Genomic DNA, 24040 nt, shown 5'->3' with positions numbered 1-24040 from the left:
TTTATTTTGGACACTTTTTTTGCTGGTTGCTGGCTTTCGTTCAGCAAACGGAGGTTTTTTTTCGTGAAAATAACGACATGGCATTTAAAATCTTAGATGGAGATGCTCAAGTTATTCATTTTTTAACCTATATTCGGACAAATCTTATGGCTTCAATAACCATTTCGTGCATTATGAGCAGTTTTTTGGAAGGCCGTTCTCAGCGATCTGTTTTTACGAACGTGCTCATGAATATTAATTTTACAAAACAACCCAGAAAAACTGGCACATGCGCATAAACCTAATGTCGCGCTGTGAGCCTCTGGAACAGCGGTGAACCCCTGATATATCTAATTAAACAGGTTTGATCATATCATATGGTTAGACACAGGTTGGTTTGATTGTGTTCATCATATAACTTCCCCTTTGGACAGCCTTTTTTTTCCTCTTCAATTTTTGTTTTTATTTACACACATTACATGTACAGTACAGACACACAGTTGTACATTACCATTACATGTATATACATAGGCATGGGCGTTGCGAGGGGGGGGCAAGGGGGGCACTTGCCCCCCCCCCCCCCCCCTGGAAAAGCAACAAAAAAAAAAAAAAAAAAGGAAGAAAAAAAGAAAAGAAAAAGAAAAAGAAAAAGAGGCGCGAAGACAAAGTGGTGTAAATTTAATGAGTTGGGGGGGGGGGACAGAATGTCCCTGCCCCCCTCTAAAACTGATAAATCGAGAATGTGTTGAGAAATACAAGCATTTTTTGGCAAAAAAATGGTTTGCCCCCCTCTAGAAAAAATCCTGGCGACGCCCATGTACATAAGAAGAGGAGGCATTTTATTTCTTTTTGTTCATATAACACTCTCCTAAAAGCACACAATCCACGAGGAACATTCTCAACAAAAGAATACCTTTTTAAGGAAAACAAGAGATCTTTTGTTCCCTCTGTCTTGCTTTCTTTCAGACAGTATATTATACATGTACATACATGTTTGTCTGAAGAGGAGATATGCAAACACAGACAGACTTCATCCAGTGTGTGGGTTCAGCACAAAATATTAAACAGTCCCTTTCATGTGCACTAAACAACTAATTATGAACTAATGCTTTAGTGTTTGTGAAACAATGTTTGTGAGATAAACAAACCTGATTTATAGATAAATACATTTTCTTTTAAAGGTTGGGAGAAAAGAGGTTCTGTAGTGAGTAGCAGCAGTACAAGCACAGAAGAAGGCGCAATCAGAGGTAAGAAATGACACCATTCAAGACTTACACAATACCTCAGGTTTTGGGGAAGATAATCCAATCTGTCTTCAAAAGTAGTTTTTACTAAATTAGTTTCATCCATCTTTTGAATTCGTACGGTGCTTTCAATTATATCTCAGTGCAACATAATGGTTAACATTTGAAGGCAATATATCACTTGTTAAAGAGGAATTTTGTTTACCAGAAATAAATGTGTGTTGGGAAAAACTAAAGAGGTAAGGCTTAGTGATGGTCACAGGAATTGGGATAACCAGGTATGGCACTAGATTAAACCTTCTGTGGTCAAAACAAAGTTTTTTCCTGCAGTGCCAAGGCAAAGAACCTGGGCACTTTTTCAAAATTCCCCCCCCCCCAAAAAAGTCTCCGGTCTGCGCACGCATCGGCAAAAAAAATAAAAAATTTTTTACATGTTTTTAGATGGGGTTACGATCGAGTATAAGCTTTATGTGGCCTCTCTGGACTCGTATATTTTTCACTAAATTTAGTCGGGCACCATTTGCAGACGGTGTTGTAATTTTCAGTGTTGTAGTCGAGGCCACAACCTCCGAGGCCGAGGCCAAGGCCGAGGCCACAACCTCCGAGGCCAAGGCCGAGGCCGAGGCCACAACCGCGAGGCCAAGGCCAAGGCCGAGGCCACCACCTCCGAGGCCAAGGCCGAGGCCGAGGCCAGCTATCAAAACACGTAATAAAATATAAATCACTAAAACAAGGCTAAGATTATGTTGGAGTTTTAACATCTTTTCAGTTGAATTCACTGAGTTTTGGAGTGCCTGGCTTAAAAAATTTACAGCTTGCAATGGGTTTCCTCTTGTAGGGAGTCCGGCGAATTTCATTTTTTAAAGAAAGAAATCTCAAGTTTTGTATCACTGAAAGCAAATTACATAACAAATCAATGGCGTTTGAATCAGTCTCATAGGTGTTTGCCCTTTGGAGATACAACAATTTAAATGGCCAACTTTTGAGTTTCTATTCTGTAAGATTTACATCGTTTACTTTTAGCATGTCTTATAAATATTATTTTAAAAACCTATCAAAATGCTTAATATCATAGGAATCCCTATTAAATAAACAACAACTTGATTTTTGAGTCAGGTTTTTACCACTCATAACCAAAAAGTTACGACCCCCCCCCCGACTTTCGCACTGTCCAGGCGCGCGCCCGAGCAAACACCGCGATGCGACCAGACAATGCCAGATGGCCCGCCGTTACGCAAGGGCAAAGCATAGTTCCAATCCCGCTCGTACAACGGAATGTCCACGCATTATCACCGTTAATACCACGGTACCAGACAAAGTCTGGCAATGGCTAATCCCGCTCCAAGTAACACGGAACGTGCGTGCATGATATCACTCACTCAGTTCATCAAAATGACCATGAATTCTCGGATCATCCGATTTGAATCCAATGGCTTCGAAGTATTTTAAGATCATGGCAAGAGGTAGGGATTCCAGAGGTTTTGGCCGTATATCTGTAACCACGCAAAATTAGTCAACTTCAAACCGTGCTTATACATGTAATAAGTATCAACATGGCTCTAAAAATACAAAAAAGTATCCTGGTACCACGAGGAATACTGACTCCTATTATTAAAACATTCATTCAGAACTTTGCATTCATTTGGATGGAAAAAACGAATTCTGAAATCGCGCTTTCCATATTGACCATTTGCGCCAAACATTACCGTGTGAGCCGGAACTTTCATTGAAATTGCCGTGTAAAAATAAAATCTACTTGATAAATCGTAATTGTTTTTATCATATCTTTATGGGGGAAAAATGGTACAGACTTCTACACACGATCGTACCCAGAAAGTTCAGACTTTTACTGAAACACTGGCCTATAAAAAGAAATGATTAAGCTTGCCGCACCTTGCCGCAAATTATTTTTAAAGGTCGGGGTACAGAGGCGAAACGAGAAAATTTTGTACAACACTGCGACGAGACTAGTCTACTACCACATGTTATTGTACGCAAATGGGAAGGGTGCCAGACTTATGTAGTCTGGCAGCGGTAACAGTTATAATGCTTGCACGCACTTGGAAAGCTGAAGCGCAGGCTAGGCGAAGATGCTACGTACGTGAGTACGTTCAATGCAACCATTTCCAGTTCATTCGTGCGTATACATTGTATGCGTTCGTTTCACGGAACCCACTGCGGCAGAATCTCGAGGGTTTGATACGGTAAACAAATAAAATTAATTAGAATAGAAAACACATCAAAATAGGCGGCCTCGAGCCGGCCTCGACCGATTCGCCGAGGCCGGCAGGCTCCGAGGCCGAGGCCAAGGCCAAGGCATTGCACCTCCGAGGCCAAGGCCGAGGCCGAGGCTATGAAAATCGGCCTCGAGGCCGGCCTCGAGACCTCCAACACTGGTAATTTTGTAATGGTGCATCTGGAAGCCAGACTGAGGGAGCAATGGTCGTGTATCTGGAACCTGTAAACACTTTTTAATTAGGGCAATATGTAAGGGAGCAGACTAATGACCAGCCTGGCAGCTCATGCACAATGTCGATGTCGCTGTATGGTCTAATGTTACTACCGTTTTCTCTGATTGTTGTCTTGACTATCCACATTTCGAGATCGTAAAAGAGTGCAGAATTCTCGAGCCTTATGACCTTACTATGGTCACCTCAAACTCCACTCTGAAGGATCAAAGCATCATCTGCAACATCAGCCGACATTTGAAGAAGAAAAAAAGTAGTGAAGAAGAAAAAGTAGGGAAGAAGAAAAAAGTAGGGGAAAAAACAAACGCGTCGCCGCACCACTTTTGGGGCAAGCTCCATACCAGAAACCGGAGACTTTTTTTTTGCTTAAACAAAAGATACGTACCTGCCTGGGGGATTGCTATACATCTTGCATAGGGGTATGATGGGTGAGAGTGGGAGGCTAAAGCAAAAGTAGAAAGCGGGAAAGTAGTCAAACCTAAGGTGTGTTATTGTTTTGTGTTAAATTACCCACCATTCAGCATATCAGATTTTATTGCTCTTTGTATCACTTGTGCAGTATAAGTACCGTTAGTTTGAAAACAAAAGTACTAATCATGTAGGCCTCAAGTGTTATAAACCAGAAATTTGCCCTAAATTATACCAAAATCACATATGGTTTTGACTGGGTTTATAATAGGTTTGGCTTGGCCATGTATACTCACAAATCATGGAAATCGTCCTGATTGGTCTTAATGCCAATTCTTGTACACTTACTGCATCCACAGTGAATTCTCCTCTGGTGGAAGATAATCGTAATGACAGTGCCTATGAATTAATTGACATGTCTGAAGTGAGTGTGGGTGGAAGCACAGGTGCCGGGGTGCATGGAGCTGTTGGTATAGCGGCAGGAGTTGCTGTAACAGGTAACATTTTGCATTCTATAGTCAACCCTTGTCGAGTGTTAATACTGCTAGATTCTGTCACTGGGCTGTTCAGGTATGATGGAAGTTTTTTTTGCATGTTAGATGTAGTGTTTGTTAATATTGCTAGGTTGTGAGTGATGCTTAATTCTTGCATTGGGATTTTGCTCTACATACACCGAACAGTGTTTACTTTTGTCATTAAGCTGTTAATGTACGATGGAGGGTTTACATTTTTGAGAATACGAGCTCCAGAGCAAAATGGTCGTCTGTACAAATCTGGATTGCCCAATGTAGGCTGTAAAGTCTGTAGAGTTGTCTGGCAGGTCCCAAATGTGCCTCCAACCTGCTGAACAGCTAAAAATGACCACACCTCAACCACAAGCAGCAGACTTTTATACTTGGTCTCTACCCTGCTTGAAAGTAATGGGACATATGCACAAACAAAGAAAACTATTTCTGCCCTAGTAGTGGCCTGCCAGAGCCTGCATGACCTGCACCCAATTTCATGAAGCACTGCGACACGTCGCAACCGGAGTTACGACGTGTAAAATGTCGCGGCTGCAGTCTCCTAGTCGGCCCCTTCAGCCACTGCCGGCTGTCGGAGCTGACGGACCCGTTGACCAAGCGGGGGGCCGTACAACCCCACCGTCTTCGGTCAATATTCACGGGTCCGCCCAACTGAAGGGGAAACGCACCGGCAAGACAAGGAAATTGTCTGACGCCGGGGCAGTACCCAAAAAGGGACGTACGGCAAAAGGTGGCCCCGCTACGGGGCGCACCGTGCCTGTCCCTGGCCCGTCTACGGGGCACACGCAGCCGGAGGAAGTACTCCTCCATCGCTCAGTGCACCCAGGCCCACCCAGCCCCGTGATTACCACGATGCCTGGGGATGGGCTGTTATATGGCCGGCTAATCGACCGTACAGCACCCGCCTATGTTACCGGCGTGGGGGCGCTGTCGGCCGCCCGGGCTATTGATAGCATAGAGCCGAATCCCTGGGATTCCCCCAGAGCGTTAACGCTACGCTCGGAGGGCCATGCCGCTACATCGGCTTTTATTCATTCTTCGGGCATCCCCGTGTCCCCGCAATCCTCGGCAACTACTCGGAGTCGTTCTTCAAAGAAGAAAAAATCGAAAAAGAACCGCCGTTCTCGCCGTTCTTCGACGAGTTCTAGTGAGTCATCTGGTCGATCACACCGTGGGAAACGCCACAAGGGTGGCGACCCGATTTCACGCGATGATTTTTTGGAAGCTTTTCACTCCCTCGCGGCCTCATTGTCGGGCCGACAGGGAGATTACGGTCACAGTTGGCCGACTCCGGGCCAAAAGGACATACCGCACACGGTTAGCCGTGCGCTGGAGTCCCCTCCAGAATTACAGCCCCCACACGCCAGTCATCACGGCCGTGGTGGGGTGACTACAGACCAGCGGACAATGCCGTGCACGGAGGGCCGTGCACCGGCGTCCCCACCCGGTATTAGTTTACACCCATCGGTGTCACTAGAGTCCGAGCGGGGCTCAATACCGGGACACCGTGACGGCGCTGCTTCGCCCCCGGGGCCTGGTTCCCATTCCCCGGTGACAACTCGCCCCCCGGACTCTGACAATTCGGTGGACGAGAGCGAACTGTCCCGCACCATGCAACGCCTATCGGTGGCTGAGACCGAACTCCGCTTGATCCAATGGGATATGATCAGAGTTCTGCATCTTCCTGCTGGTACCGAACCTCCTCCTCCTGAGCGTCAGTCGTTCAAGAAGAGATCGGGACCGACGGCAGAACCGGTCCGGGCTTTTCCCACAATGCCCCTGGACCGCGTGTGCGTTGACCACATCGACGGGATAATGCACGCAAAGACATGGAGTGCCTACGCTAAACGCGTAGACTCATATTATCATTTCCCCCCAGGGGATTTTGAGAAATATTTCTCAACTCCAGTCCTGCCGGACTCGGCCATTGACAAACTTGCCGCTGACCGAAGGACAGCTTCATCCAAGGTTCCTTTTACGGACAAGACCCGTGGAAAGCTGGAGGATGTCACCCGTAGAATGGACTCGGCGGCACGCATGGGTATGCGTGCGACGTCCTTTCTTCTTCTCCTATCCGAGTACCTGGCCCTGGGATATGAAGAAGATTCGGTGATACTAGCCGACATGATGATGGCTGCTCTCCATTGCCTCGATCGCGGCCTATGCTCCACTCTCGACCAGTTTGCTAGAGTGTCGACCTTAGCAACATCATCACGCCGCACCAATGTGCTAGATGCGCTTTTCCTCCCTTCACCGGGAGCACGAAAGCATCTCGACGATCTCCCGCTCTCAGGCCCGGACTTATTTTCTGGTAAGTTCCAGGAGGCCATGGACGCTGAGGCAAAGCGCCTCAAGGCCACAGAGAAAATAAATCTCAAGAAACCGGCCGAGCCGAAAACCGAGGACAAGACAAAGAAACAGCCATCTTTTGTCATTCCCCGGCGCCGCCCCCCGGTCAGAGCGGCCCGTGGTGGATTTCGTGGGCGCGCCGATAAGACGGTCGGCCCGCGCTATTCACAACCACATACCGGACAACAGCGTCCCCAGTCGGGACGCGGTTTCCGTGCGCCCACTCCCCGGTATACCGGGGCGTGGCGCAAGTGACTTATGCGCCTCCGGGCGGCCTCCCGCCGGTGGACCCATGGGAGGACGCCTTCAGGAGTACGTGGGGTCCTGGGTGCAGGTGACTTCCGACCGGTGGATCCTCGAAACGATCAGCAGCGGTTACGCGCTCGAGTTTACGAGGACCCCCCCGTCGGACATGCTTATTCGGACAACGCCCGTACCGCCCGACACAGCAAAACGCCGCTCCCTCGAGGGGGAGATCAACGCCCTCCTTCTAAAGAGAGCAGTTCGTGTTGTCCCCCAAGGGGGGACCCGGGCAGGTTTCATGTCAACCTTCTTCTTGGCCCCCAAGAAGGAGACCGGCGTGTGGCGTCCAATACTGAACTTAAAACCCCTCAACAAGTTCATACGTCCGAAACGTTTCCGCATGGAAACGTTACGGACCATTCTTGCATCGATCATAACGCCAGCGTGGGCGGCCAGTATAGACTTGAAAGACGCGTACTTTCACATACCGATCAGGCCGGAACACCGCAAATTCCTACGTTTCCAATACAAAAATATACTGTACGAATTTGTGGTGCTCCCGTTCGGGCTATCCACTTCTCCGCGGGTGTTCACCCGGATCGTGAAGACGATCGGGGCGGCACTGCGGCGACGAGGGGTCATGATATTCATGTACCTCGACAATAGGCTAGTAGTGGGTCATTCGCGGGGGGAGATGGAAGCGGCGCTCCAACTAACGTGGCACCTTGCTTCCGACCTGGGATTTCTCATCAACACCAAGAAATCCCATCCAGTCCCCTCCCAGGTTCCCACCTTTCTAGGTGCATCCCTCGATCTTTGCAGGGGACTGGCCCGTCCATCGGAGGACCGCCTGCTGAACCTTCGGCAGTGCGTGTCCCTCTTCCTCCCGACGGTAGTGGCTCCGGCCCGAGCCTGGCTCAGGCTGTTGGGCCTTATGGCCAGTCTGGTGGACTAAGTGGATTTTTGCAGGCTGAGGATGAGGCCAATTCAACTTCACCTGCTGTCTTTCTACAGACCCCGCTGGCACCCGATCAACCATCCGGTGCCCACTACGTCTTGGCTAGTCCCCCACCTTCGTTGGTGGCTAGTCGAGGCCAATATAACGCAGGGCCGCGTTTTCCGCCCGCCCCGCCCGTCGGTACTTATCACAACCGACGCGTCAGGGTACGGCTGGGGGGCTACCCTCCACTCGCGACAGGTTGCGGGTGTATGGGGCCCCGCACATCAATCATCCCACATCAACGTCCTGGAAATGCTGGCAGTCACCAACGCACTAAAACATTTCCAGTCGGACGTCAGAGGGCAAGCAGTCCTGGTACGATGCGACAACGCCACAGTGGTGGCATACATCAATCACCAGGGTGGCACTCGGTCAGGCCATCTGTGTGCACTAACGTGGGATCTCACCCTCTGGTGCATACATCACGGGACAGCACTGTCGGCAGTCCACATCCCGGGGGAAGAGAACGTCACAGCCGACGCTCTCTCCAGAGGCTGGATCGCCCCGACAGAGTGGTCACTGCTCCCACAGGTGGCTCAGTCGATCTTCCGACTAATCAACCGACCGCATGTGGACCTATTCGCGTCGCGAATGAACAATCAGCTACCGATCTACTGCGCGAGGGGCCCAGATCCCAACGCGTGGCAGACCGATGCACTGTCGGTGCGGTGGGACGGCCTACTGGCCTCCGCCTTCCCACCCATCTCCCTCGTTTCTCGAGTGCTGACCAAGATCGAGCAGGAGGATTGCCGAATTCTCCTCATAGCCCCGTTCTGGCCCCGCCAGCCGTGGTTTCCCCGGCTCGTCCGACTCTTGGTTCACCGCCCGGTAATTCTACCGAGGAGGGCCGATCTCCTTTATCAGCCCAGCTCGGGAATCAGTCACCAGGCTCCGGGGGATCTTCACCTGACCTGCTGGGTATTGTCACGCGATCCCTCTTCTCAGCAGGCCTTTCGCGACGAGCTGCAACAATTGCAGCCCAGTCCCGTAGAGCCTCAACCAGAAAGGTGTACGATAGCCGACTACGCCATTTCTTTAAATGGTGTAGACGACAATCCATTCATCCCCCCAATACTTTTGTAGGGGAAGTGGGGGATTTCCTCCTATACCTTTTTAACAGTAGGCTCACGACGGCCACAGTCAAAAATTATCGATCGGCCGTTGCCGCGATCCATCAGGGATTTTCGAACGGTTCCTCCGTTTCCAGCAACCCTGCAATTAGCCAACTGATCAAGGGGATGTTTAATACTCGTCCCCCAGTACGCACATTAATCCCATCTTGGGACCTCTTCAGTGTATTATCTACACTGGCGAAGGCTCCCTTTGAACCAATGAATTGCTCAACTTTGTTACAACTCTCCATCAAAGTAGCTTTTCTATTGGCTGTCGCTACGTCCCGACGACGTAGCGAGCTACACTCGTTATCGATGCAGACAGGACACATCCGGTGGGAACCGGGGGGTGTCCGCCTGATCCCTACGGCCGGTTTTCTCACAAAGAACCAGTTGGAGACCTTTACGCCCCCGGACATCTTTGTCCCGGACATCAAGTCTTTTTCGAACGAGACAAACGACAAACTTTGGTGCCCAGTTCGAGCACTCAAGTGGTATGTCAACCGTACGAAGTCACTTCGTACGGGACACGACAAATTGTTCATCACGACAACCCCGCCCCATGGGCCGGCGTCCCGCGATACAATCACTCCCTGGATCGTGACAGCTATCCGTTCCGTACCGGGCGGCTGGCCAGCGACCCAGGGACCCATTCGAGCGCATGAGGTCAGGGGAGTGTCCACCTCGTGGGCCTTTTTTAAGGGTGTCCCCCTAGGTGACATCGTCAAGGCAGCCTGCTGGAAGAACCCTAACACGTTCTCCGAATGCTACCTGAAGGATGTCCTCCAGGCAGATGGCAAGGCTGGAAGAGAAGTGCTGCTAGCGGCCAGTCGAGCCTCACGGAAGCACTAACGGGTGAGCATATAAATATACATGTACATATACATATACATACTTTGGACACGCCTCATGTCCTACACCCCTGTAGACATACGGTAATTCGCGTATACCCACCGCCTTACTCGGTGCGAGTCTATGCATATGTAGTATTCGCTCTACAGGTAAGTAGAGTGATGTAGACTCCCCCCCCCCCCCCCCCACAGTAGTGTGGTTGGGGTCTACGAGCGAATACTTACCTGTAGAGCACCCCTCCCTCCTTCCCCACTATACTCGATTCCTTGAGTGCTTACGCAAGTAACGCTTGAGAAAAAGAGGACGCTAACGTAGTGCGCATGTCACAGGGCGTCGTGGGTAGGACACGTGAGGGCGCTATTGTGTAAAACTCTTAGCAAATTGCCTGCCGGCATAGGGGAACAATGCATATGTAGTATTCGCTCTACAGGTCAGTATTCGCTCGTAGACCCCAACCACACTACTGTGGGGGGGGGGGGGGGAATTCAGCAGATTGAGGGTTTATGAGGTTTGGGATCGTTTTTGAGTTCTCATACTTATCCATGGTCTCTCCACCTTTATTCATTTAACTCATTTGTAATTCTTTGGGAGTCATTGTGGACCTGTACTTTATCTGTTAATGGCAACAAACACACCCTCCTAAGTCTCAATTCCATATTCACAACATTAAAAATCCCACTTTTTCCTCACTTTCTATCACTTTTTATTACTTTCCTATGCTTATTACTGTTTTTCTTATCTTGGTTTTAGTGTCGTGAGTTGTACTTCTGCATCAAGGAAAGCATGGAAAAAGCTGCTACTCGTCAAAAAAACGGCATCTCTGGAGGTAAGTCATCAAAGAGGACATGTGATCTCTTGATTGTTTTGTTTTGTATCAAATCAAAAACCTTTAAAAAAATAGAATTTGTTTCAATCAAAGGAATCAAAACTGCCAAAAATACGCACAAAATTCTATGCAGTTGATACCGACCCAGCAGCATGATATTCGCTACTTCCGCCAATCCCTCGTGCCACACGATGGTGTCTTCGTCTTCAAAACAAATGTCGTTATTTACCCGGCGATACCCTGTTATTTAACTGGCAGTTTTCGTTGTCTCACAGCAGTGTTGCTGTACTGAATGAGTGAGACTTTACACAGGGTGAGTGTCGCACGAGTTGCAAGCCAGTCACCCTTTACCTACGCTACCAGTTTCCGTCCAGTCAGCGTGATATTTCGCTATTCGCAAATCCCTCACGCTGCACTGAATGCTCAATTCTTTTGCCTTCAACATAAATGCCACTATACATGTATAACCGTGCGATTTGCTATTATTTAACTGGCAGCTTTCGTTGTCTCACAGCTGTGTTGCTGTGCCGAACAACTGAGACATTGCATGGGGCGCACGTCGCACTAGTTGCAAGCCACTCACCCCTTACCTACACTACTAAGTTACCGACCCATCAGCATGATATTTCGCTACTTAGCAAATCACCTTCAAAACAAACTCCGTTAGTTTTCCAGAAGTTTTGTTTCCTCATAGTGGTATATTTGTCAATACGTGAGGCTTCCCATTGACGGAACGTTGTTAACTGCTACACCACAACTTACTGACCATTCTGCGTGATATTTCGATTTTATATTAGCAAATCCCTCATGCTGCACCGATTCTTTGGTGCTTTTGCCTTAAAAACGAACACCGTTATTTTTTACCGGCAGTTTCGTTATCTCACAGCGGTGTATTGACCAACGTCCAAGACTTCACATATTTGACCGCAAGTTGTTAACTCTGACGACACAACTTACATGTACTTACTGTCAGTGTGATATTTCGCTGTTAGCAAATACCTTATGCTCCACCAGTTATTCTATACTTTCACCTTCAACAGTTTAATAGGGTGATATTTTGCTGCTAGCAAATCCCAAAGTAGTCTTCTGGCCGCTCCAAGATTGTACCAGCCGCCACACTATCGTTCCGGATGTCCCGACTACTCCAGTTGCCGTCCGGTTTTTACCCATCATTTGATACGGGTTTTTCCCCATGCTGAAATTGTCATCCACTGCTTTACCAGCGAGACCTCTTTGCCGGCCTTTTTAGACTTCTACGGAGAAGATTACTTTTACCACGGTTTGTCCAAAACTGTCTTCCCCGTTGTCCACAGCCGTCAAGCAGTGGTTTTCATTCCACCGCTCGACACCCTGCAAATCCACGGGCCACCTTCTGTCCTTCAGCCTCTACCGCCACTTTTCGGCCACGGGTCCGCTGGCGGAAGTGAATATGCCTGCAGACATCGCCCCCCCCCCCCAACGGGACCGGGGCAGGGGTGGATCCAGGAATTTGTGCAGGGCGGGGGTTCATCTGCAAATCAATGCTAAAATGTAGACAGTTTTTTTCCAGACACTTGGCTCCGCAAAATCAATGGGGCCCTTCTACCATACTTTTAAGGGGGGCGATGTTCCAATCCGACGATTATTAACACTATATTACAGAATAGTGTATCAAAACCCCCTAACCAAGCTGGCTCTGTACGTATTCCATATTTTGTACACAGGCAGACATTATTACCAGTAGAATTGTTTTGGGTGTCAGAGTGGGGGGGGGGGGGGTGTTTCACATTATTAGCTTTTTCGCAAATTTGCGAAAAAGCCTTTGTTGTTCTGATTTTTTTCTTTATTGTTCTTCTTCTTCTTCTTTTTCTTCTTCTTCCACACAAAATCCCCATAGACTTTGTGTACAATTTTCTGTCCGGCACTTTTGCCATTTATCTTTGTCACACATTCAAAGTTACCACAGGCATTGTCCCTATATAGCAAAGTTGTGTCCCGAAGAGTGACGTCATGGTGATGTCATCATGGGTCACGTGACGTCATCTGAAATGTGCATATTTTAATGTCCTGTATCTACAGAACTGTAAGTCCGATTTGGTTGAAACTCGGTATGTAGGTAGACCGGGATGTGTTATAGGTACAAATTGAAATGACGTCATGATGACGTCATCGTGTGATTTGATTTGATTTTTTGAATTTTTGGACCTTTAAGCCATATCTCTTGAACACAGCTTGCAAAATTCAAAATTCTTTTTGCTTTGTGTTTGTTAGGTAATAGGTATATGCACACAATTTTGAAAAATGTGTGACGTCATCATGACGTCATCAAAAATGCGATTTTCAAAAATACATATAAGGGAAAGCCCGATTGTCATGAAACTTGTTGAATAGCTAATCGTACTGGTATGTAGTCCGAAACGACGTCACCATGACGTCATTGGTTAATTTTTTATGATTTTTGTAATATTTAAAATTGCATTCCGCTGTAGCATGAATTTAGGTTTTATGAAATACAAACTCATTGGTGGTATTGCGCATGCTCAGCATAGATAATTAGGAGAGGGACCGGTAACGTGAGAGGGTTCAACCAATAATAGGGAAAAAGAGTCCGATTGTCATACGAGTCCGATTTTCATATGACACCGCTTCCAAAATTTAACACTTCCTTTTATTGGATTGACTTCAAGCTTAGTACAAACCACAATGCAAAAATATGCATTAACAAGTGTTATCAAGATGACGTCATCGCAGGGCACGTGACGTCATCATATGCAAAATCCGAGGTAAAGTCAACATGACGCCATCAAGTAATTTTTTTTTATTGTAAATCTGTTGGCTATACTAGCTCAATATAACTTTTTATGAACTTTGAACAAACAATATATTTTACATGACTTCACATTGCCAAAAAAGCATAAAGTCATACAAAAATAATAATGTTCTGTTTTCAAACAGACACAGACCTCTAGTTTTTAATGAAATTCCCACCCGGATCCGCGCCTGATGTGAGAACCCGTTTGACCCATTTCGAACGGGTACTGGGACCAAATCACTTCAGCCCGGTGGGTACTCAACATCGTCGCACTCGGCTACTGCCTGGAGTTCACGAGCGCCCCCTACACAGTGGTTTAAGACCCAGACATTTCAAAAACAAAATTCTCCTAATATTATGCTCTAACCTTGTTTATCTAATGACTTAATTTATAGTAGATAAAAATATTTTTTCCAACATATTTACCGGATATGTCACTCAAGTACATAACTACACAAAACTAAGAGGGTTAGACTTATTACAGTAGGCACATTAGTGCAACAATAAAAACCTGTTTTTCTATACCGAAATTATATCTTCAGATAGAAAACTGTGCATCATCTTGTAGCTTGTTTAGTACCCTTTCAGCTAATATAACATTTGTTATGAAAAGTATTTCATAAAGTGCAGAAATTTGCGGGGACTACTTATGGTAAATTATGTAGAAGTATCCCAAAACAGCAAAAGACACTCAGATTATGTTCGCTAATGCATATATATTTTCGCGCAATGCATCGTTGTGCTAAAAAAACCAACTTTGTAAGCAGTCCTCAGCTGGGAATTAATTTAAAATGCTGTCGCTGGCGACCAAGTGAACAGCGCCCTCTATTGTTGAGATTTGTTGAGCGTACTGTACACGTACATGTACAATGTACATGTATGTGATCGATGTGTTGGGCTCGGTGTCGTCGCTTATAGACTTCGGAAATAAACGGCAACATTTCCTGCTGTTTGTGCTTGTAATAAAATGTCTTAGGCCTTGCAAGGCCAGGAAAAACATTAAACACCATTTCAGCCAACCAGACATGCCAGAGAAGCCAGAGAAGCCAGATACTTTCAAGGACTGATTTGTTGATATGTCCAGCAACAACTCCGTACCGGACCAGAGCTGTCATTGTGATGTAAATTAGACATCTTATGGCTTAAATGTAAACACTGAGATGATATCGTGTTCACAGAATACCTGGCCACATCCCAGTGGCGAATCCAATCCAATCCAACAACTAACTCAGTGAGGGTCTTTCCGATCACGACAGATACGTCTCTGGTGGGTTGGGGTGCGGAGATGGAATCTCACCAAATGGCGGGGCTCTGCACTTTAGCAAAGGCCACCCTCCACATCAACTTTATCAAAATGACAGCAGTCTTATCACCCTTCACCGCTTTTACAGCATGGTGCAGAGTCAATCTGTTGTCTCCTGCGGTGACTGTTGTCTAACACAATGTGGCATTTACGGCATCGGTGTCGCCAGCATGCCATCTGTCTCAGAGAGATCCATCTGGCAGGCACGGAAAACAGCGCAGCCGATGCACTCTCCCGGGACTGGATTCGCCCCATGGAGTGAGCCCTCCGAACCTTGGTCATGCAGACAATCTTATCACAATTTAACCGTCCGCATATCGACCTGTTCGCAATATTACTCAACTGCCAGCTCTTTGTGTACTATTCCAGATCCCCAGACCAAAGGGCGTGGACCAACTTATTTGCCTACGCTTGTTCCTCGATCTCCCTACTAACCTGAGTACTTGGGAAGATCGAGCAGGATCCCTGCAGGGTCCTCCTGATTACCTCATTTTGGCTCCGACAGCCTTGGTTTCCACGCCTTGTCTACCATTCCTTACATTCCTTCTCAAGAAGCTGCCGCCATCGCAGCCCATCGCCTCCCTCAAAACAGATTTTCTCTTGACGGCAGCCACCGCGCGCTGCATGAGTGAACTCCACGTCCTAACCATAGGTCAAGGACATTTGACATTGGGAGCCTGGCAGGGTCCGCCTGACCCCCCCATCGTTCTTTCCTCACCAAGAACCAGTCAGTGACATTCTTCCTGACTGACTTCTTCGATACCGACTTAAAGTTGTTCTCCGTCCGAGAGGACAAGCTCTGGTGTCCTATCTGGACCCTCAAGTGGTACTATGTACCTACATCGGACTGCACCAATCCGTGGCCATACGACTCCCATCATCAGACTGGCCTATCCTGACAGAGTACAAGCTCACAAAATTTGCAGCGTGGCAACGTCTTGGGCCCTTTATCAAAGGAGTGCTACTTGCAGATATCATGCAAGCGGCATGTTGGAAATCCTCCAACACCTTCACCTCCTGTTATGTTAGGGATGTGCTGCAAGCTGATGGCAGAATCGTGTGCAGTCCTCCTTACTGCCCCGCAACTGGATCATTTTCCTCCTTTGCTGGCACCCCACAGTACTGACCAGTGATGGCTTACCTGATTATAGTAATAGCCGATTCCTCTGGTTTACTTTAGTGGGTTTAATCTTGTTGGCTTTGTGCTCACGCTTCCATGCGGCCCACCTTCCACATTCGTACACTGTTGTGTCGTCCGCGAACCCACCTACCTAAAACGGTGCTACTCTGCATATATATGTAATAATACTCTACGGGTAAGTAGAGCGCAGTGGAATACCCCCCCCCCCCTGCCAAGTTGTGGGCCGATTCTACTAGCAAATACTTACCCTAGAGTGCCCACCCCCTCCCCACTCTCATGTACGCGTTCACTTATGCACCTTACGCTCGAGAAAAGAGGAAGTATGGCAGACGGGCCGCAAGGTACTGTGGGTAATAAATCTTAGCAAATGGCTAGTGCCCATTATGTAGTAATCCTCTACGGGTAAGTTTCGCTTTCACCGGTAGAATCAGCCCACACCCTGGTGACTTTTGGTTGGGATTTTTTTGATTTCGAGTTTTTTCTTCTTCAATATTTCGCTTTAGAACATAGTACCCAACCTTTTTGACATGCTCCTCTAAGCAAAACATCATTAATTTCTGAATTACATTAATGATGCAAGGGGTAGGCATCTCAATTAGTGCATTTTGCGTTTTCACAAAGAGACACGAACATAACTGCCCTTGAATGCGTACAAAACATATTAAACAGAAAGGTGTAAAAGTAGGTCAATTGAGAATTTCATTTTCACAAAGGGCCACACATCTTTATTACATTCTCAGCTGCATGCACGTAACATTCCCTATTGAAAAAACGTTGAACAGAAAGGGCCTAAATGTAGGAAACTTGGATTTCCGTTTTCACGAAGGGATACACATCTTTACTAATTAATGTTGGCTAATTGATAACTCTGCTCATTCTAATTACTGGGTTTACATAAAAGTTTACCTTTCAAAGAATCATGTGAATGTTTTCCTATACTGCATAAAGGTGTTGCGAAGTAGTCATTTTTGAAGTTTAAAAATAAGAGGAACTTCTCTTGCGATTATCTCGAAAATGTTTTTCTTCAAAAATCTACATCTGTGGCTCTTCGTGAACAGTGACAGTCATTTTGTGAACAAGTGACAGTCAATCAGATCTAGTCAATCAGTCAGTCAGTCAGTCAGTTAGTTAGGTACAAAGAGAACTCTAGCCTGGCCCTTTAGGACCAGCAAAACCATTGCCATGTATATTGATATTTTCGTGATTTAACACGACATTATCATGTACTAAAAGTTGTAACCCCTGTAGTAGTGGAATATATTAGCAGTGATGTAGTGCCTTGATGCTGGGCCTTGGCCTTAAGGCTGCCTTAAGGCTGGATTTTAGGGCCTTGGCCTCGAGGCTTGAGGGCAAAAGCCTTGGCCTTGGCCTTGGCCTTGAGGGTTCAGGGCCTTGCAATTTTGAGTCAAGGCTCTTCAAGGCCCATAGATTTTTGCATTTTCCAGATAAATCTGTTCGAAATTTTGCTGTTACCATTTTAATCCTATTACCATGGAGGAGGGAAGCACCCTATAGATTTGTGTGTTGGGCACACTTCCACTTTTGTAGCATCAAATTTTGTTACCATTGTAGTAGATTTGCTGCAAAAATATTCCGTACACTTGTGGGGCTAATGAGATGATCACTTTAATTGCATACAATTATGGAATAGATCTGATTGGTTGTATATGTCTCCCTGATAAGTGCTAAAGATTTGCATGTATCTGTTTTAGATAATGCTGATATTTCTGACCATGTTGGGCCAGCAAATAAAAATTTCCTAATTTCCTAAATCAGTTTCTTGGATCCCCCTTTTGTTACACTTGGGAGAATTGTGTGTCAATATAGAAGTAAATCATTATTTTGTTTAGTTAAACCATATTAAAGACCTGAACTTATACTTTAATAGATACAGTGCAGTCATAAAATGGTGTAGGCCTATGCGAGCATGTTGATTGCAATTAAAGAAATGTTGTTCTTCGTAACGAGCAATTCGTGATGATAAGGGCGGATCCAGGGGGGCCAAAAGGGGCCATACCCCCCCCCAAAAAAAAAAACGAAACCATTTTTTTTTATGTGACGTCGTAAAGAAGGCAGGCAATGAGTACACCACCATCTTTTCCTCAAAAAAACATCAGTTAAAATGGTCAGAAATTGCCTCAAATCGCACCACAGAGCATCTCGAATCCAAAATTTTTTTCGGGGCCCTTAAGCGGGCCCGAAGCCCAAGCCATAATTTTTTGACCCACTTTTTTGGGGGGACCAACATTTCTTTGCCCCCCCAAAAAATTGTGTTCTGGATCCGCCCTTGTGTGATGATGTGTCACTCATGTGACTATAATTAGTTCTATATCAGTGGTCATTTCATATAACAGGGCCTTGGCCTTGGCCTTGAGGGTTAAGCCTTGGCCTCGAGGCTTGAGGGTCAAAGCCTTGGCCTTGGCCTTGGCCTTAAGGGTCAAAGCCTTGGCCTTGGCCTTGAGGGTCAAAGCCTTTGCTCCAACACTGTATATTAGTGCCTTTTTGTTATAGTAAGATACGTATCGTCATGGGCATCAATCAGTTCGGCCCCCTCCCCTCTTGTTAAAGTTAAAATAAAGTTTCATGCATGACCTACTTGTGCCGAGGCTAGGCAGGCTGCTGGCGGGGTGGGGCCCGTACTCCAGTCACTCAGCGCAGAAAAAAAATGCAACATTGGCCATGTTCAGACACCGTGTTAGCTAAAATGGTAAAAGTTAAAACGGTCGCTCACCACGGGGGGCCCGTCGTAAAAATAAAACTACCGAGCGTCCAGACATCGTTTTAAGTACAGCAAGTTCAACTTGAAGCAGTTTATCTCAGTTTCTAAGGTCACGTAAAACATCCGCCTTGGCAAAAAACGCGCGCTAAAAAGAGCCTTCACTCTTCCATTTTAACAGTTCGCTACACATGGTCTGAGCCCCTCACCGTGTGATGTGTGTTGCCATGCCGTGTTTGACATCGCAGCCTTGGCCGGTCATGTAGCGTGGCACGCGATAAACAGGACGACAGTCACTTGTCCACCGCGGCAATTTCCCCATTTTTGGGAAGTATCGTACATCGGCTTACATATACACCATTTGTGTTTACATTTTGGGGGCTATTTTCTGTTCCTTTCGTGGTGCAAAAAGACAAAAAATGTTCTGAAAAGTTGTTTGAAAACCAGTGTTCGAAACAAGATGTCATTGAACAGATTTCACTCAAGGTTTAATACATCAACTTGCCTGCACAACATCACGTGAAAATACACGTGATATTAATGTTGCAATATTGACCAATCAACGCCAAGGTTTTCCTGGTAGTCAGTGTTTCCCCTGCCCATTCAAACATGAGGTGGCCCACCTCGCTACTTTCAGTGACCACCTCGCTCAATTTTTGCCAATATCACCACCTCGCTGTGAAGATGGGCAAAAAAGGAAATATCAATTGAAAATTTTCATTTTGTGTAATATATGAGCATTTTCCTTTAACTCCATGTATCAAGAACTCACAATTTCGATGTGTTTTTGGAATCATCGCGCATTTTTGTGAGCGCTGCATTCTTTTCAGTTTGCAGACTGCGTAAATTTCGTTTTAATCATCAACTTGAATTGTTACCACCTCGCTCAGTTCATTAGCCAGGGGAAAAACTGCTGGTAGTTGAATATATTAGTGTATTATGATAATTATGCTCCGGTTAGCGGTTGTTGTGTTGGCATCTACATGTTTGTCATCGCATCGTGTGTGCGAGTGAGCACGATGTGAAACTCAGACCATGTGGTCAGAAAACTTGCGGAAATTGGACTTGAAATTGGATTTTTTTAACTGTAGGAGAATTAGGACATTGTTTGCTTAATAGAAAAGCGCGCCACGGAGAAGGCGTTACGTAACTCCAGGTCACTGCGCTGGTTAAAACGGGAAGCGTTTTAGCTAAAACTGTTCAGACATCGTACTAGAAGATAAACTCGTTCTGGTTTTTCTCTAAACCCTCCCTCCGAGGGGGTTTAAGTTGCCGTTTTATTTTCGAGTTCAACTCGATTCGGTCTAAATAAAAAAGCGTTCAGACATCGTTTTAACAAGAAAGTTACACTGAATCGAGTTCAACCGATAGGGAATTTAAAACGTTGTCTGAACGACCCCATTGTCATCAATTGATCGTTACCTTTGGAAACTGTTTCAGGCCTGACGTTATCAAAATGATTGATATAATCTTGTACATTTGGGGTTGCTGGAAATCCTTTAAAGTTTTGTTTAAAAATATGGAACCCCTCATAAATAATCTTAGCCTTCATTCATTCAAACTCCGCAGTGGTGTTTTACATCATCGCCATTACCAAAAAAAACATATTTGACAATTCAACTAAATATTTGTGAAATTCTTTCTTGTTACTTTTTGTTTATAATTTCATGGGAATTGCTTTATTTAAATAAGAAAGAGATCGAAATGTTGCCACTTTTTGCTGCTGTGCGATAAACACAGCAGGATTTATCGCGTGGCGCCTGCAGGCCTGTAGCTAGCGCTGTACCACCAGCAACGGCTGGTCAACGTGACCTTTTTCCAAAACCACACTCACATTACATGGTTGTTGAGCACCCTCTATGATACTTTTATGATGGTACACAGGTATATATTTCCATGAATATTCAGGATTTGTCGAGCAGTTTGATAGCTCAGCTGATAGGGTCTTGATTTTGTACCGCAAGGGATTCTCGCGTTATGGGTTCAAATCACCAGTTTTACCAGAGTTTTTTTCTTTCTAATCTGAGACTTTGGAGGATTTTTATTAAGGGCAATAAAGTCTGAATTTCATTACATTCAAATTCATTTCTTTTTTCTAATTGTTATATTTTTTCTCATGTTTTTAAGAGAAGTAAAGTCCAAAACGTCATGCAGCATACACCCCATTCAGATGTCGTTTGGGGAACAAAAATCGCAGGCGGGCTAGGCCGGAAATCTGCATAAGACACAGTAAAATTAGTGTAACTAGCTGGCGACCATTGTGTAGTCTATGTGATAGACCCTGGTTCTGGCGAAGCCGACCATGGTCTATGATATGTAAATAGATTAGGCTATTAATTATGCAACTAGACTGCGTATGACCTCAAGAAACTGACCAATCAGCATACGCCTTGTATACGTGCATAATGCAAGCTCCCTGCGTGCGTAAACATCACGCCTGCAATGAGTAGCATTTTTGTTCAGCTTGTTGTATTCCAAAAACGTGGCATCGAAATTGACCAATCATAATCTTAGTCCTGATTTCGGAATGAAATGACAGGCGTTCTACCGGAGATGGGCTGCGTGGAGAATGGATGATTCTCAGACTAGCCATTGTTCATGTGGGCCACGGACCGAGTTAATCACGGATCGAGTTGGTCACGAACCGAGTTGGTCATGGACCGAGTTGGTCACGGACCGAGTTGGTCACAGACCGAGTTGGTCATGGACTGAGTTGGTCACGAACTTACTCGTGTGTGTCGTCACAACATAGAGACAAGACAGGCAGCATTTCTGCATGCCATATTTCTGCCCTCTGATGGAGCTCGCAAGCGTCTCGAGTCCCTTCCCTTCCAATGGCGAGACCTCATCAGACGGCGGGTTCCTGGACTTCAGCACAGACCGCGCACCACATCAATTTTCTCGAACTGACAGCGGTCCTCAATGGCCTTCACTGCTTTCACTGCATAGTGCAGGGTCAATCTGTTCTCATCCGCTGGGACAACAGGACTGTGGTGTCCTACATCAACCAGCAAGGCGGGACACACTCCCCAAGCCTACCCGCATGCCTACTCACATGGCAACTACTGCACTGGTGTCGCCAGCATGCCATCTCTCTCAAAGTGGTCCACTAACCAAACGCGTTCATTTTTGCACCTTAACCCCCCCCCCCTCCCCCCATCGTGTGGGCTGATTCTACTAGCGACTACTCTTGTAGAGTGCCCACCCGCCTCTCCACTCTCACGTACGCGTTCACTTACGCATCTTATGCTCGAGAAAAGAGGAAGTATGGCAAGGTACTGTGGGTAATAAATCTTAGCATATGGCTAGCACCCTTCAGGGAATAAGCCATATGTAGTGATATTCTACAGGTAAGTATTCGCTAGTAGAATCGGCCCACACTTTGATGGGGGGAGTTTTTTTGTTTCTTTAAAATTCAAATCCGTCATTTGATCTGTGTCTAATGACTATCTTTTACCACAAAATAATGATACCCAGTACCTTGTTGACCTTGCACTTCAAAATGCTGCGATGTCATCCTACCCGACTAAAGGTGCATGATAAATTCTATATTTTCAGAAGTTCTTTTCACCTCATGATGAACATGTATCCTCTCTGATCTAAATCAGAATTCAGTTCGCACATTTTAACTGCTGACTGGAAAGGCTGAATTTCATGATCCTTTTTCCGTTCTGACATAAACATATTCACAATTGGGCAATGTCCTATGACATAGTTTTGGCCCGATCACCAAGTGTTGGTAACTCAACAAATGCGAGCCTTTAGTCAAGTGGTGCATATTACTCTGACTCATGATGACATCATCGGGTGTTAAATTACAAGCTAGTAAAGATTTCTAGATTTAATCTTTGAAAATCAATATAAATCAACCTTGTGAGACCTGAACTTGACTTTTGCGGGAGTTGATAGAATAATTTAGGATCTTCATTTTATCTTGTGTGCGCCTAATCACGTGACCCTTCCTTCCGGTCCAATCCGGAAGTGCCTTATAATTTGAAAGTGGAAAAGGTGTGAACTTGCTTTAAACAACTATAGTCTCTTGCTATGTTGTACTTAAGAAAAGAAATAACGGTAATGTCGTCTAGCTGCAGGTTGAAAAAAAATGTTTAAAATGAATTTTCAGTTGATTATTGTGGCAAAGTTTATGACATATGAAAAAGATGTGAGCTCTGTCTCTAGTTAGTATTGGATCTGTGTTAGGCTTCTAGTTTCAGTATTTTAGTGTGTCCTTCTTTCCTCTGAAGCAGGTACACATGTAAGATACTTTTTTTAGACATGCACCCATTGGATGTATTTGGGTCTGCCTCTCTTTACAAAAGTAATAAGGATCATCTGGTATTTTGCGACCTGGTCATGCTCAGCTCGTTACCACTCTTCATGTTTCTAACTTGAGTTAAGGCCTTTTTATCATATGAAGGAATAGTTCTTTTCTACCATCAAGACCGTCTTGTGTGGTTGCCAACTCCATTGCTGCAACCGCTTTCACACTTTCTTGAAGGAGACCTTTTTTGCAGCCCAACAATTCTATCTGAAATAAAAATCATCTGAATTGAAATGTCTGTTTTCTGTGTGCCATTTTTAATCAACAACACACTATTGTTAATGGTTAAAAGTGTTATGGATTTGTTTTAATTTTACATCATGGTGATTGATTATAACCTTTGTGTACTATATATTGATTTGTTATATATTGTAGAGCCAGAGTTAGGGGGAGAATTTCCTATTCAAGATGTTAAGAGTGGTCAAGGTGGCCTTCTGCAAGTTACCATGGAAGGTGTTGGGCTAAAGTTTTCTCAGTCAAAGGTATGTAAACGTTGAAGGCAAACCATCCATGCCATTTTTAGTACATTTGCCCCTAAATATAATATACCACACTATGAAGTATTAAACCCAAGTAAAGAAAAATGTTAAATACTTCATCATGTCTTTAGAAAGTGAAGGTTCTAGAAATATGAGTGTACCAACAAAATTAAAGTGAAATCCTTGCCTCAAAATGTTTGAAGGTGCAATGAAACTAACCAAGGGTGGGCAAGAGGGTAGATGAGTCAGGGTACGGGGCTAATTGTTGGGTCTATAATCACATA

The 24040-nt window shown here is 45.6% G+C and overlaps 1 protein-coding gene across 1 annotated transcript in view; it reads left to right on the top strand.

The window, feature by feature from the left end:
• Positions 1 to 23786, top strand: part of LOC119728701 — a 55436-nt gene extending 31650 nt beyond the window's left edge. The window contains exons 3-6 of the mRNA XM_038201034.1: positions 1161 to 1226; positions 4459 to 4596; positions 10930 to 11005; positions 23653 to 23786. Coding sequence (XP_038056962.1) covers positions 1161 to 1226; positions 4459 to 4596; positions 10930 to 10937 — 212 coding nt within the window. The 3' untranslated portion in view covers positions 10938 to 11005; positions 23653 to 23786. The remainder of the gene's footprint in view (positions 1 to 1160; positions 1227 to 4458; positions 4597 to 10929; positions 11006 to 23652) is intronic.
• The last annotated feature ends 254 nt before the right edge of the window (positions 23787 to 24040 follow it).

The sequence above is a fragment of the Patiria miniata genome, unplaced genomic scaffold (genome assembly GCF_015706575.1).
Source record: "Patiria miniata isolate m_02_andy unplaced genomic scaffold, ASM1570657v1 HiC_scaffold_20, whole genome shotgun sequence".
Lineage (NCBI taxonomy): Eukaryota > Metazoa > Echinodermata > Asteroidea > Valvatida > Asterinidae > Patiria > Patiria miniata.
Note: the sequence above shows the minus strand (reverse complement) of the source record. Positions and strands in the feature narration are given on the sequence as shown.